The sequence below is a fragment of the Rattus norvegicus genome, chromosome 3, assembly GCF_036323735.1.
Source record: "Rattus norvegicus strain BN/NHsdMcwi chromosome 3, GRCr8, whole genome shotgun sequence".
NCBI classification, from domain to species: domain Eukaryota; kingdom Metazoa; phylum Chordata; class Mammalia; order Rodentia; family Muridae; genus Rattus; species Rattus norvegicus.
The window spans coordinates 150,460,092-150,476,358 of record NC_086021.1 but is presented as its reverse complement, the minus strand read 5'-3'; the positions used below and the strand labels follow the sequence as shown (position 1 = coordinate 150,476,358).

At 40.7% G+C, this 16,267-nt stretch overlaps 1 protein-coding gene and 2 long non-coding RNA genes across 8 annotated transcripts in view; 1 reads left to right on the top strand and 2 right to left on the bottom strand.

The window, feature by feature from the left end:
- The window catches only part of Kif16b (kinesin family member 16B), a 279,523-nt gene that overhangs the window by 231,397 nt on the left and 31,859 nt on the right, over window positions 1-16,267 (top strand). For all 6 annotated transcript variants that reach the window (XR_005501888.2, XM_063283800.1, XM_039105043.2 and 3 more), the window contains one exon: window positions 3,649-3,738. Coding sequence is in view for 5 of the 6 variants with exons in the window: in XM_063283800.1 (XP_063139870.1) it covers window positions 3,649-3,738 (90 nt within the window). In the remaining variant the exon portion in view is untranslated. The remainder of the gene's footprint in view (window positions 1-3,648; window positions 3,739-16,267) is intronic.
- LOC134486454 (uncharacterized) lies at window positions 55-3,010 on the bottom strand. The gene is made up of 2 exons (XR_010065409.1): window positions 2,482-3,010; window positions 55-2,391 (listed from the first exon to the last, which is right to left on the bottom strand). It is a non-coding gene; the product is annotated as an uncharacterized LOC134486454 (long non-coding RNA).
- The window catches only part of LOC120101718 (uncharacterized), a 28,416-nt gene continuing 15,310 nt past the window's right edge, over window positions 3,162-16,267 (bottom strand). Inside the window, exon 3 of the long non-coding RNA XR_005502513.1 lies at window positions 3,162-3,445. This is a non-coding gene — a long non-coding RNA (uncharacterized LOC120101718). The remainder of the gene's footprint in view (window positions 3,446-16,267) is intronic.

The window sequence follows — 16,267 nt, the reverse complement described above, 5'->3', positions numbered from 1 at the left end:
ACCTGACAATATTTAACAAGAGGCCTTTGATAAAAGAATGAAGAATGAGAAGAAAGACAGGCACAGTTAAGGAACCAACATCAAAATCTGTCAAAAATAATTAGATAGGAGTGATGGACCTGGCCAGTCATGGCGAGATTCATATTCTGAATAAATAAAGGGTTTGCTGGTTGGTTACATGTAAGGTATAAGAGAGCAACATTAAGGAGGACAACATGGTTTGGGATTGAATGAGCAAAATGACATTACCTGAAATGAGGAAAGGATGGGGGTTAAGTATGATAAATTTTAGCAAATCCACCATGTTGAGTTTGAAGTGCGTGTTAGACATCTAAGTAAGCAGTGGGATATTTGAGTCTAGGTTGAGCAGAAGATGAGCATGCAGGGAGTGCTGCCATGTAAATTTGGGCGATGAGATCGCTGAAGGAAAGAATGCAGGTAGAAAATAAAACATGTTCAAGGATGAGATTCTAGTGCATTTAGTATTTAGAAGACAGGGATATGAGACGTCTTAGAAAAGAAAAGTTATAAAGATAAAAGAGGAACAGCCTGGAAGCCAAGTGGAAATATGAGCAGGAGGAGGAAGACTGCTTTGCTTGGGTCACACCCAGAGGTGAACTGAGAACATTAACCCATGGTAGCAATGTGGAGGTACTGATGACCTTGGTAGGATGCTGTTTTAGTGTGGATTCAGGAGAAGCAAGAAGAAATAAATTGATGGTATCATAAGTAAGCCTTTTAATAGAAGTGTTTTAATGGAGGAGACAGTGGAGGACTAGTGAATGGGGGTTTAAAATGGCATAGTGATAGTCTGTCGAGGTAATTATGAGGATAATGCGACAGGAAATACGTTGTTGTGTTAGTCTGGAAACAGAGTTGGTTGCAGCTGGGTGCTCTAGACAGTTGAACTGGAGGTCTGGGACATTTGCTGCCAAGGGTAGGGACAGGTGAGCCTCAGGACACACGGTGTAGATGAGCAGACCCTATCAAGAGTGTTAGTAGGGTGTTCTGATAGTCTGTTAGGGCTGTGGTTCAGCATGAGGAGTCACCTCAGAGGTGACAGATGTCCCTAGTGGAGGCTGAAGTGGCTAATGCTCCTGCTACATTCTGAAGTGCTGCAAGATCTTGCAGTTGTTCCATTGTGAGTCTGAGAGGTCTGGTGGAAATGTCCCCCTGAAGGAGGCATTGGACTCTGAGTTACAGGTAAAATGTCAACTTTCTTTTTTTTTTTAATTTTTATTATATATTTCTTTACTTATGCTTCAAAGGTTATTCCCCTTCCCGGTTTCCTGTCCATAAGCCCCCAGTCCCTCCCCTCCCCTCCCCCATACGGGTATTCCCCCTATACATCTCCCTTATTGCCCTCCCCCATATTCCCCTGCACTGGGGGTTCAGTCTTGGCAGGACCAAGGGCTTCCCCTTCCACTGGTGCTCTTACTAGGCTATTCATTGCTACCTATGAGGTCAGAGTCCAGGGTCAGTCCATGTATAGTCTTTGGGTAGTGGTTTAGTCCCTGGAAGCTCTGGTTGGTTGGCATTGTTGTTTTTATGGGGTTGCAATCTCCTTCAACTCTTTCAATCCTTCCTCTAATTCCCCACAAGGGGGTCCTATTCTCAGTTTGGCGGTTTGCTGCTAGCACTGTCAACTTTCTTTAGTGATTTTTCTCATATCAACAGGATCATGCTTCACCTTACCTCAGACCTCCTACATCTTCCAACTCACAAATCATGGCTGTAGCTCCAGTAGCTCTGCCTTTCTTGGCACCACACAGCACCAGGCATGTGGGGAGCTGAGAGGCCTCCTCCCTGCTCTTAATCTCCCTTACATGCCCAGTTCCTATATTGCCCTGTCCTACCATACTACTTGTGGCAACCTTGCCTCCTGGACCTCAGCCATGACTCTGCAAGGTCTGGTGAGGAGGGATCTGAAGAGAAAGCCCCACCATCCTGGCTGTGAGGAGCGGCTCCCCAGCTGGAGTGCCCACCAGAGCCAGGCAGGCCACAGCTGCAGAGCACCTGCGATGCCGACGCCTTGACAACTCACTTGTTCCTTAGGAAACACCTGTTCTCAAAGACCCCGAGAAGAAACATGCCATTATTAAATTGTTAAGCAAATTACAGAAGCATAATAATAAATCTTCATCATACACCCCCCCTCCCCGCTACCACCCCCACCACCCCCGACAAACAGCTCATTTACCAATCTGGAGATGAGTGACTCAGGCAATCCCGGGATTCAAGGCACTTCCTCTGGAAGCCCCCTACCTGGGTATTCTTTCACTGTGGCTTCTCTTCCGCTGATGTGGTTTTCTCCACATCTCTCTTATGTATCGGATGGGATTTCTCTCACCCCTGCTGGCAGCGGGTGCCGGTACAGAATGAGGTCATTTTCTAAGAGTGGGGTGAAGTCCTGGTAAGTCCCACGGACTTACTCAGATGTGGGGATGTTACAAGAAGGACAGCTGGGGATGGCTACCCCACCTCCGGTTGGCTGGGTGTGTTGAGTGTGGACCAGTGTCTTTAGATGGGAGACTATCACGTTGAACTGGGCATGCCTGTGGAGCATCCAGAGAAGGTGTCTTTAGGCTGGGTTTGTGGTCTGGAGCTCAGAGCAGTGCAAGTGGAGCTGAGACGGGAGGTTGATGGTGCTCAGCTGTGTCTGTGAAGGCTGCTGAGGTGCCAGCTGCTGATGGCAGTGATGGGCTATGCTGCTTGCCTTTACCCCGGAAACTAGGGAGTTGACAACAGAATTTCTGTCCTGGAGAGATGGAAAACCAACTGGTGTGTATTTAAGATAGTGATCACTAACACAATGAAATGTTTTACTTAATTCTCTCCTTTTGTCTTCTCCTCCCCTTTTTATTTCTGATTCTCCTCTTGTTTTTCCCTTCTGTCCACTATGGGGACCTCTAGTGACCCACAATAGACATTTTACATGGAACACATTGCTGTACCCAAAAGAATATACTCTGGGATTCTACCAGCTAGTTGGAGAGTTAAGGGATACATGTTTCCCCTTGTTATATATATATATATATATATATATATATATATATATATATATACACATATATATAATTATATATTATATAATCTATAATAATATATTTTCATGATATATAATATACGGTATATATATGTGTATGTATATATGTGTGTATATGTATATATGTATGTGTATGTATATATGCATGTATGTATATATAAATTGTGTATGTATGTGTGTGTGAGAGAGAATGAATGAATGAATGAGTGAATGAATGAATGCTGGATATGTGTTCATTGGAATACATGTAGATGCCAAATGACGACTTTCTGAGTCAGATCTCTTCTGCCATTATATGGGTCTTGATGAGAGAACTCTGGTCCTCAGACTTGGAGGCAGGCACCATTCTTGTGATCTGCTAAGAGGTTGTCTTCTGGCTGTGACCACTTGTTATAAGACCTACAAGACATGGCAGAAGGAGATGTTTAATAGGACACAGTTACTATTTATAAGTTGTATTTATGCAGCTAGATAATGTTTTCAATTGTGGAGACATTTTACATGCTAATCATTCTTAATTAAATTTTTAAATTATGTTTTTCAAAGTTACTTACTTTTTTGTTGTAATTAATGCTGACTTGTTTTTGCTTTCTTGCTAATAGATTTCTGTCCTAGATGAGACATGGACTGTATTCAGGCGTTACAGTCGTTTTCGAGAAATGCATAAAACATTGAAGCTAAAGTATGCAGAGGTGAGTTATGAAATCATTATTGCCAATTAATAGTGCACATTTATAAAGTAAGTGAGCTGACAGCATAGCAGCACCCTCCTGCTCTCAGCTCCTCAACACTGGACCCCACCACCTCATTTCATCTGTCAGCACTCTGTCTTCATTCTGTCCTCATTACGTTTCTGTTGTACAACTGAAAGATTTTCTGAGCACAGATTTGGAAAACAGTAGATATTAACTGAACCACATCCTTTACATAAATTTATGGTTTACTTGAGATGGTTTAATCAACTTATAACCTTTAAACAATAAGATCTACAAACATAGTCAGGCATGGTGATCCATGCCTTTAATACCAACATTCAGGAGGCAGAAACAGGTGTATCCTTGTGAGTTCGATACCAACCTGGTCTACATGGTGAGTTCCAGGACAGCCAGCGCTGTTAGACAGAGGAAACCTGTCTCTAAAAAACTAAAATTAGAAAGAAAGAAAGAAAGAAAGAAAGAAAGAAAGAAATCAATCAATCTACTAAAAGAAATCAATCAATCAATCAATCAATCAATCTGCTTTTTCAGATAGAAAAAGTTCATTCCTGCTTAGGCCTCGACTTAATGAGCAATCAAGTCATGAGATTTGTCTTCTATTCTGACAGTGGAGAGAAGGTTAGATAGTGACATGAAATTATCTAGAAGCAAGAATATATGGCATAGATTGGATACCCAAAGGTGTTGCTACATTAATAATCTCCATCTTTTGGACAAATACTGGATTTTCAAATAAGTTTAAGTAAAGAAAAATATTGCTAGTCTGAATTGCATTTCCAGATGTTCACAATTTGCTTCAGTCAGAAGCTGCTGTGTGGAGCTTCAGCCCTGTAGAAATTTAGCGTTGAACTGACTGCAGTCAACAGTCACTTTCTACTCTAAACTTCACTAAGTGTTTCCCCCACTGTCTCTAAAGTGCAGTGTGTGATGAATCGCCTTTTAGAAGGAAAATTTACTCCAGTTTGGCCTAGTTTACAGGAATAAACTAATGTTCTTTAACATTGCCATGGCTTTTACCTTCTCTTAATGATGTGAAACGAGAGGGAACTTTTTTTAAATAGAATGATTGCTTGATTTGAAGATTCACGGTAACCCAGATAAAATGAAGCCATCTTTGGTGTTGTTACTCAACTGCTATACTAGTCATCTTTGAAAGACCGGAGAACCTTCTAGTATGCATTGTGTGGTTCATTATCCTCAAACGCTTGGTTCCAGAAGTAACCATATCAGTTCAAGTCATGAACTTTGCTTCCGAAGTTTACCTTTATGTCCCAAATTAATATTGACAATAAAAGGGGGCATTGTTGTACACATACTAAATACACAGAGCAACTTGATTTTAAAGTGAACCTTGTAGCTTATTAGCTTCCTGGTTACGAATTGCTACATTTCGTTCTTTAATAATGAATAGGTTTTGCCTCTCTTTTGTCTCTAAAGTCCCCACATAGTAAATAGAATAAGTACTGTATTTGAAACAAAACATGTAAACTGCATGCACACGTGTGTTTGCACATGCATGTACCATTTATTCCGTGATTATTTTATTCCAATTCTTGTTGAAGTTATTCCATGTATTCACAGTCCTCTAGCCTCCAATAGTACCATAGTGTCTAGGAACAAATGTCCTTTCTCTTACGTATCTTACATTCTTATGGAGAGAGACTAACTGTGAACAAGGAAAGACAACAACTGATTGTCTTGAAGAAGGCCATTTTGTGGGTGTCATTTCAATTAAGTCTGCTGACTCATATGAAAATACCAGTGAACAGCAGAGGGGACAGAAGGTGTTGGCATGTTGAAGAAAGGCCATCCCAGTTCTTGGATCTTTGGCCAGATTTAATTCAAGTTCAAGTGAGTGGAGAGAGACACAGAAGAGTTTAAAAAGGGACCCTGCACACATCTCTTTGAGTGCTATTTTATTTTATTTTATTTTTTTTTTTTTGGTTCTTTTTTTCGGAGCTGGGGACTGAACCCAGGGCCTTGCGCTTCCTAGGTAAGCGCTCTACCACTGAGCTAAATCCCCAGCCCTCTATTTTATTTTAAAGAAAACATTACAACAGAAGTCATGTGCACAGGTATGATAAAAGAAAGCTTACATGGGCTTGGCATGATGGAAACTGGTAAATCAGGGTTTCCTAGTACCAGGAAAAGGATTTGAACAGGAACTATTATGTGTAGAAATCTTTTTGTGGAGGGGGATATGTGGACAAACAAGTTGACATATATTATCATCAAATGAAGAAAACCAAACTGGCTTTACTTGTCCATTAGCGGCTTCAGTAACAGATCTGTACTTAGTGACTCAATAGTGACTGGTTTCTCTTGAATCTCCAGAAAGGATTAACAATAAACAGATCCCTTAGGCACTTTCACTACAGTGAAGTTCCACTGAGTAAATAAAACAGTACAGTGGCCTAACTAGGCAATTGGACAGCTTTTAACCAGGCAGGCCAGGCAAGACTCAAAGAGATAGAAGCTAAGACCTGAATATTGTGAAAAAGCCATGCATGAATGCCTAGAACTGAGCACATCTTGAGTCATCGAAAGCAGCAGATACAAATGCCATGGGGTGGGTTCAAGTTGCTATCATCCAATAACAAATGGTGTGTGATGAGTGGACCATGAGGTCAGGGTGAGGACGGAGGCTGACATCATGATCACTTAGATACTAAGCTGTATTCTTAGCTTGTTGGAAGCCACCGGTGATAAAACAAGGTAACAGAGTGGCCCCGTGTCACTTTCTAAAGGTCAGTTGAACACTCATTTGGAGAATGGATTGCTAGGATGGCAGGGAACTCAAATCCAGAATTATATTTTGTAGATTAAATTTGAAGATGTTCTTAAACAACCAGTTGGAGATATCAAGGAAGATGAGGTTAAGTCCTCAGTTTATATAGGAAGATGTATGAATTTCTCCTAAAGTAAACACCAGTGTTTAGATCAGCAATTATTGGGTTGTTTCTTTTACTTTTGTTTTAATTCCTAGCAATAGTTCAGCATTCAGACTTGTGCTCACAGGGGTCCTTTCCTAAACACAGCCTCAGGACTGAGATGGGAACCAAGAACGAAAATTGCTTTTCTGCGTTGAGTTCAATTTTGTGGCTTATAATTACTTTATCCTGAGGACAAAATACATTAGTTATGAAGGAGGACCATGAGATGCATGTGTGAATGCATTTCAAAGAGAACAGATAACAGAAGCAGTGGTCTGAGACTGGCAAACATGGCATGTGGCAGGCCTTGGTGCCAACCAGTGTGCTTTTCAGCTGCCACAACTAGACATTATGTGGATGCTCATCCAGTGTGGGCCTAGTGTGGTGCTGTCACCTCCTGTCACTCTCCCTCTGACTGAACATCCAGCGCTGTTACCAGCTGGGGAGGGGGTGGGGGGATTGTGGAGGTTTGACGTGAATGACAGCACCTTGTATGCTAAGGTCTCACTGCCTGCATCCTGGAGCATCCTGCATCCATCTCCCCACGACTCTGATGAAGACCATGCACCACTATATTCATCTTCATCTCCTGTTTGTAAATGAACACTATTACATTTGACATTATTATGGTGCCTTATTCTAATTCTATATTGATCTTATCCCATCAAAGTAAAGCAACTCTTTCCAGTTAACATCTCAAAGCAGAGCTTCTGGATTGAGTGTCTGTCTGCTCTGAACACCCTAGTAAAATCAGGCCGCTTTTGTGCAGCTTGGGCTCACATCATCTTACTCCTTAAGTGTCTGTTGCACCTCAAAATTTGTACTGTTTGCTGGATATTTTTCAGGTATTACTTCTGTCCTTAGTGGATATTGTTTTCATCTCTGTCTGTAACATTAATCTTAATCTCCTATTTCCAAATACTGTGGCCAGAAAATACCATACCAGGCATGTGACTTTAACATGGCTTCTTCTGGTAAGCCACAGGATTACTGTCTCAGGGCCCTGGAATTCTCTTTGCCGGACACCTGTTTATCCCACTTCTTCACCACATTGGGCTCATTTTTCTGTAGAGTTAGAAAATTACTCTTGTCTTCACCGATGTTCAGTGATAAGGCTTTAGAATGATATATATATATATATGCACTAAGTTTACTCATTACAAGGCGCCAACATTTTGATCCAGTTGGAAGAAAGTTGAAAAGTACAGTGGGATTCAAAATATATGGAATCTGTAATATGCTCGCTAAGATAATCTTTTGACACCTTAAAACTTGAGTTTTAGTTACAGCCTGTAATCTTTTGGAACTTTGTCTAAAATTACATCCTGTTCTTTCACACTCCCTTCTGGAGTATGTTCTCTTGGGGACATACTCTGAAATAGTTGGATGTGACAGTTCCTTTTATGGAGAGTTTGATGATGTTGTTTCAGTGCTTCCTTTTGGATTCAAATAATAGATTCTAAGTCCATGTGGTAAAGATTGAGGAAGGTATACCGAAGTTTGTCTGGTTTTTGGTGGAGGTGAGAATAGAGGGTCTTCCAGCCCTGCTTTGAATGAAATTTACCATACAGACAAGACTGGCCTCAAACTCATGGACATTTACTTGCCTCTGCCTCCCAAGTGCTGGGATTAAAAGTATGCATCACTAGACATGGTAAATATGACTAGTCTTCTCTGAAGTTTGTCTGAATCTAAGCCTCTGAAATATCTATTTGCAGTATCTATCAGAGTCGATCTATAACTTTAAGTTTAACAGGCTCCCATGGACTATGCACATCAGACCCCTGCCTTCCTGCCTCCCATTGTCCATCAGGGTCGAAACTCCAGCACTCTGGCAGTAGGTGCAGGAGGCTGTCTAGTAGCTGGTCCTTTTGCCCCACATTTCACAGGTGATGGCCTACACACCTGAGAGATATGAGGCCCCACGTGGGTAGATATTAGTACCTCTGGCCTGGGATCCCATGCTAAAGTGGAGATACTGTTTTCACTGGCAAAACTCCACAGCCAGGACTGCCATAGCCTCTATAAAAGACATGCACTCACTTAGTATTGAGGAAAAACTGTCATTTCTCTAGTCTGGAAGTATCTTACTGGGATGAATGTCATGTTTTCTGGGGCATTATTGCCCACTAACCAAATTGGCTTAGCAGCTTTTCAGATTTCCAGCATTCTATAGAGTATTAGTCCAGTTTCCAGACCCTTTTTAAAAAAAAAAAAAAACTCCTTCTCTGGACATTTATGGGCTTATCTACATCTCTGATCTGCTTGTAAAACTTACTTCTGTGAAGAAATTCTATTATTGTTCAGTTGTGCTTAAACAGTTGACTTGTGCAAATATAACATCAAGAAGACAATTCTGAACTCAGGCAAGATGAGAATCCCAACAAGCATCACCCTTGGGAGAACATCTTCAAACTCCTTAACCATTACTCACCTCATCTCCCCATGTAACCCCATTACTGTGATCAATTATTTGTTGTAATGTTTCTTTACAGAGATCTACATGTGCATAGTAAGCCACTGACAACAATAAGGGGCTATTGATCACTAGAGATCTGACATGTCACCAAGGGTTTTTATAAACAAACCAACTTACCAAATTAAGCCACTTGGTTCCATAAAACAATAAGAAATGGAGGGGTTGAGGGTGAAAAGATAGAAAACAAAGCTTTAAGCTTTTTCTTATAGGACAGTGACAAGGAAAAAAATGAAACTAAGTTCATTTATTCACTTTTTCATTTATTTGTTTGTTTGTTTGTTTACTTAGGTTTTTTGAGACAGGGTTTCACTGTGTCAAACTCTGCCTCAAACTCAAGAGATTCATCTGCCTCTGCCTCCCAAGTTCTGGGATTAAAGGACCCACCAAGCCTGGCTCCCTGCTCCTCTTTATTATTGAAGAGCAGCGCATTAGCATTGGACTGACACCAGGTGCTTCCTACTCCCTTCAGAGAAGCAGTGGGCTCTCTTCCCACTGAAGAAGATGCTGCATTATTTGGAGATTGGGCAATTGTTATTTTGTTTTTATTCATGCATCTTTTAAATATTAGCAGTTTCTCCCAGATTGCACACAGTCTGGCTCCTTTATTCTGACTTAGTTTCCCCCCATGATGTACTGACATGTATCATGCAGACCAACAGTACCTTCTGGCTTTGTTTGTTTCTTCTATTGACCTTGTACAGAGTCTTAATCAAATTTAACCCCATGTTTTTAGATTCCATGTCTGTAAATGATAATACCACAGCTAGTTTGCAGTAGATCATAGTAGCCTCCTATAAACTGCAGGCAGCTTTGAAGGATGATGCAGCATCTGCCAGATTGCGTGTTTTTCATATCTGACCACACAGATCACTTCCACAGTGCTCTCTGTTTGTGTATGTATGAAAAACCATGTACTTTTACTTTACTAAAATCATTGTGTCTTGAAATATCAGCCATATTGTGTCCTCAGGAACAAAGTTCCTTTGCATGTTCACTTGCTCCTCTAAGAAAACGGTGGAAATACTGTTTCAGGATGTACACTCATGGGTCCTGATGCAGTCTTAAGTCCAAGAATCATGCTCACAAAGAAGCTAGAGAGAAGATGACATGTTTAAAAGCACACCAGTTTTCACCCATTGTAATGAATAACAGTGGCCTGGTATAGCCTCCTTCTGGCTTTGTGGGCAACTGTCCTAGGCTCAGAATCTGTTTCATGCAGAATCTGTTTCTATAGGCCATAAATCTATAATCCATAGGGCCATGGAGAGGACTTGTGCTTGTAGCAGGCTCAAAGGTCATGGTTACTGCCCAACCTTCTAAAGGACTGCAGTTTTGTTCTATTTACCAAACAGCTCTCCCTTCTGTATGCCCAGCCTTCTGGGAATTGCCTCAGACTGAATATTTGTGCTCTCCAACATTCATGTGTAAAATTTATCCCATATTTAGTGATATTATAGTGGGACCTATGGGGGGAGTGACTAAGTCATAAAGTTGAAATCTAGTTTAATGTGATCAGAACCCTAATAAAGGGAGCCCAGAATACTTAGTCCCTCTCTGCTGCCAGAGGAGGGCAACAAAGGAGGCATTTGTGGTGAATAGGCCCTCACCATGTCTCCTTTACTTGAGTCTTGAATTTCTCCATCTCCAGAAGTAGATTTCTGTTGAGCAAACATTGCCCTGACTAGGATAGTTTCTTACAGCAGCAGGCAGAGACTAAGATTTGTGCCCTCACCCAGGGGAATCTTCCAGTGAAAGCAAGTAACATTGGAATTGATTGAGGATCATTTGTAATATTCTTGGTTAGAAATAATTCTGAAGCCAGTTTGTGTTATTCTGCTTAAAGGCAAAAGAATGAACAATGAAATTGGATATGTTGTATCTTAAAATATATAGTAAAGGCGCCGCTGATTCAGCAGTTAAAAGCACTAGCCACTCTTCCAGAGGACTTGGGTTCAATTCTGTGACCAACATGGACAGTCATTTGTAACTCCAGTCATAGGAGTTCTGGAACCCTCTTTTTGCTTCAGTGAGCACTAGGCATACACATGGAACACAAATATATAGGCAAAATACACACACACACACACACACACACACACACACACACACACACACAATCAAAGCAAGTAAGTACTAAGTGAACTTCTGATGTCCATGCCTGGTAAAAAAAGTTACATATAATAGGCTACACAGCCTATCTATACCATACCTAATTCATCACTTAAAGATCAGTAAGTTATAGAAGTTCTCTGGTGTCAAATGCAATCCTTTTCTATCACATACATCCCTAAAGGAGCTCCTTTTTTTTATGATGCTGAGTGAGAAAAATATTTTTAGAATCTTCAAATAAAACTAGTAGGTTACTATGTTAGAGAAGTTGGTTTTTGTATCTTCTGCTCTTCACTAGGTGCCCAGTGTGTACCAGTGGAGGGAAGAAAACAGATATGAGGTTATTTAATTCGTATGTGGACTTTCAGTGTGTGCTTAGAGAACCATTTCTCACCTTTATTTTCCAAGTAATTTTTCCAAAGCAGCACCAAATAAAGATGAGAAAAGGAACCCGCTATTGGCCTCATGTTTGTGTTAGAGAGCTATTAACTATTCATCACTGCAGTGTATTCTAAACAGGCTTATATCCATCATGCCACCGTTAGTACAAAAAATTGCAGATGTACTCACTTCCAGAATCATAATGCTACCAAGCGGATCCACAGAAACATTCAGTAAGCTTTCAATGAATTCAGTTTTACAAAGCTTCTTGCCTCCTTGAATTTTTAAATACAAAATAGCTATGTAGACAAAAATAGATGCTTTCTGACCTGGGTATGTTATCATCCAAGGCACAGGCAGCCAACTGAGTGGTTTACACTGCACCTCTCTCTGCTTGGTGGATAGATGTGTTATAGCCACTGCTTCCAGAGCAAGTAAAGAAATACAGAGCTGAATTCAGAGAGAATGAATTACCTTGAAAGGGTTTTCTAAAGTATGTGGAAAGAGACTATAGCCCAGGAAATCCTGATTTCGTAAATGTTATGTAGGGTCCAGGAGTGTGTAGCCACACAGCAGCCCCCTCTGGGTAGGGTCTTTAGGCCCTAATTAAGAGACTGCCTGCGTTTTGCCTTCACATCCATCTTGGCGCCACAGTTTCATAGATCTCACTGCTAAACGTGAGCCGGTTCCCAGTGAGAGCGCGCCGTGAATAGTCTCGACATTAACAACAAAGACAGGCCAAGGCATGAGCAGTAGCGAAGTCCTGACTTTCCAGAGATGTGGGCTTGTGTTGTCCCGTCTTCTTAGCAGTGAAAGATAGATAGATTGCAGCTAGAAACGATTTTCAGAGTATGAAATCCACATTTTAAGAGTCCTTCATGCCTGAGCAGCCCATCCTTTTACTTTAGAAATAAAAAAATCAGAGAGAGAAAGAAGCTGGTTACAAGTCATGAAGAACTTGGAGTGAACGTGGTGCATGTTTGCTGGTCGTCGCTCTCACGTTGATCCTGTGCCTCCCTCTCTCGACTGTGTTTTCTAATCTACAGAATTCTGTAGATGAGACCAAATGTCACAAAATCTATTTTCTAAAAATGTGTTCATAGCAAGTCCCTGTGGACACTAACCTAGATAACCAGAAATTGTTCCTTTCTTTTGAATGTCATTACAAGTGACAAGTTCTGGCCTGTTTTAGACCCAGAGAGAGACAATTAACATCATAGCAAGAGGTGGGAAATGCAAGCATTGAAGTAAATTCGACTTCTTACTTAGTCTTGAAAACACAGTATTTAATATTCACAGATCTGACTGTATTTCTTACTTTCAAAAATTTCTGCAACGTACATGAATGTCATCAGGTTGTCTTCACTGGTTCACACCTGAATGAAATTGACACCAGTGTTGGGAAGAGTGAGACTGTGTGCGGAGACAGTTAATCTCTATACCAAATATGTCTAGAAGCCATGCGGCCCTGTCTACATTCCCAAGCCTGGTGGCTCCATGTTGATGCATTTAGGTGAGAAGAGGAAAGCAGTATGTGTTAGTGATGTACCCTACTTGGGATTGTTAACTGACCAACCCACAAGGTCTCGCCATGTTCTCCTACAGCAGGTGGTCACGAGAGTCAGCATGTGCCAGAGTCTGGAGGGCCTGGCCTCATAAATCCTGTGTGGAGGTGGCTCAGTGCTCCCTAAAGGCTGCTGCTTCATGCCACTAACAAATCAAACCCGAGAGAATTGCTTATTTGTTTGTGAGTGTATTTCTCAGTGACAGCTGGACCTATAAGGCCTTGGGAGCTGCTATTAATTTTGAATAGTCAAAAATGCTTCCTTCTAGTCAGCCGTGAGAATTATGGCAACCTTTTGATGAGTTTTCTTTATTTGCATTTCTCAAAAGCTGAGAGGCTGAAATTTATAGCCATAAGCCTGCAGGGTGTGGCTGTTTCAAAAGCTGCCAGTTATATGCAGGTAGGTCTCTTTGGAAATGGCACGCTAGAGTTGATTTTACCAATGCGAGGCCCACATTCTGTCTTCCCCGCCAGGCTTTAAAAGTTAAATGCTAGGTGGGTAGCTAAGTGTTACTAACTAGGAAATGAGGAGTGGACATACATATGTTCATAGAAGTCACATGACTTCCTTGAACTCTAAGATTCCACAACATTTTTAGCTTTGGTTTTTCTTTAGTGATTCAGTTTTATCTACTTTATTGTTAAAAACATCATGAAGCATAAGCAAAGCTTCTCATTACTTATTTCCTACACTTTAGGGCAGCCAGTAGTTCTATCTCAACTAATCATGCTGCCGCTCAGCATGTTGCCTCCAAGATGTCCTGGACTTCAACCTAAAAAGTAGACTTGGCCAAGAGGGGAAAGCTTTTAATGGAAGCAGACTTTTCTATTACCTTTAGCTTGCCTTTCTGATGGTGCAAGCGACCCACCCTCTTTAATAAATGGTGACGCTAGAGTTGGCGTTTGATGACTGAAGAAAGCTAGCCTAGGTGTGTTCACTGGGAATCAGAAAGAAAAGTTAAAACCAGCATCCTAATGAAATTTTCACGCTGATCAAATACCACGGCTTAACAGAATTCTGGTTTTACTTCTCATGTGCATACATATGAGTATAGGTATAGCTACTTAAGGTTTCTAGTCTTCCGCACAGGAGTTAGTCATTTTACTCCTACGGATGGTCTTCATACAGCACTCTTTTGAACCTGACACATACAGCTGTGTTAGTTGAACATTCAGAACAAAGCTAATTACTTGGTTTGGAGATTCTTCATGTACTAAGAGAAAGACAACTTCCATGGGAAGTCAGCAGGTCTCAATATATTGATTTCATTTTCTTAATTTTCATCCTTTTGTCTCCAGAATGTTTTATTTACTGAATTGCAAAGCAAGTTTGTTGTTATTATTTCTCTCAGACCAAAAAAGAAAAAGTGCTATTTTAATCCTCATCTGTTTGTTTCCAGTGTTTTGCTCTGCATAATCAAATTTCATAATTATGCAAAGTAGGCCATAGAACTGTTGTTAAAATTTCTTCCAGCACTCTCCAGCCTATCAGATCTCCCACAAACACCCAATTTATTTGACCTCAGTCATCATTTTTAACTTTAATATACAATTTTCCCAGAAGAGCTCAAATGCCTCTTCACCATTTCCCACTCCTGCTGGGAGGGCTGCAGCTATAGCCGGAAAAGATGCCATTTCGAGAGTTTTCTCATGAATACTGAGTCGCCATTTGTGCCTGTCCTTTTCCTGTTCCCTGCCTCTCAGAAACTAACACGTTCCGTTATTATATTGGGCTTCATTCTCTCTCACATTTGAGCCTCACTTCAAGTGAGAATGCTGTGAAGGTTTTAAGGGAAGTAAGATGCACTCCTTAAGAGAAATACAGTGTAGCCAAGATCATAGGTAAACCCCTCCACATGTCTGAAGTGTTGCTTATAGCTCAATGTGGAGAGATTTTAATCACCAGCACTGGAGTTCCGCAGAGTGGGAACATAAACATCTCTGCTCAGTTCCTTCACGGAGCAGATGATGAAACCAGGATCTAGAATGTTCTGCATGTTGCTCTCCATTGTATAACATGTGTTTTGCTGAGCTAGGATTTGCAATCCAATCACCCCAAATCGAAGGTTATTAAAAGAAAAAAGACATATGGTGTTCATTTAACCATTCCTTTAAACTTATAAAAAGAGTAATCATTTTTATTGTTTCTATAAAAGTGATGCATGCTCATTTATTAAAATTGTACATGATAAAAGAAATAGAAGAAAACAACAGGTTACTCAGTCATTCTCTAACTATAATGAATGTTCCTGCCTTCTGAGTGCTATCTTAATTTTGGAAATGTATAGGCAGATACATGGGTAGATATAAAAAGGAATTAAAGGGACTAGACAAAAACAAGAAAGCAGCTTTTAACCATGGTGTTCATCCTATATCTCCTGTATGAAGTACAAGCATTCCGTTGAATTTTACTTGCATTTAACAGAAGTTAAAGAAAAGAAAACAAAACTAAAGAAAATGCTGAACTTACAGAGTCTCTGCCATGAGCTATAAGTCCTCCAAAACTAGTGTCACTTCAAGAAAAATGATTAAAAAACTAGTGCTAAAGTTGATGGTTTTCAAATATCAGGGTTTGTATCTGCAAATTATCAATTGACTGTCCTAAAATAAATAGGATTCGTTTACTCCCACCTCCCAGGTTCTCAAGTTATTATTTCTAGATTGTGAGGACATGTAATATTCACATTCTTTTGTAATGAGCCTTTGGTAAAGCATATGTATGAGTTCTTAAAGAGCCATACCGTCTTTATCCTGGTCCCCTACTTCTGATGTCTTTTTAGTCTGTTTCTTGGCTGGCTTTTATGGTCATTGAATATCCTTATGAAGTGTGCCTCCCTGTTATATGCTAGGGTGGTTTTTTTTCTCCCTCCCTGACAGTGAAAAGCTGGTTGAGATCCTAGAACATAAAGTCATTGGGACTTGACCCCTAAGACTCGCCCCACTCAGACCTAGCAGTCATACAGTCATACAAGGCTGTGCTAGGCCTGCAGCAGTTCCTCACATACAGTTGAAGGCTGCAGCATCCATCTGTCCAGTTTG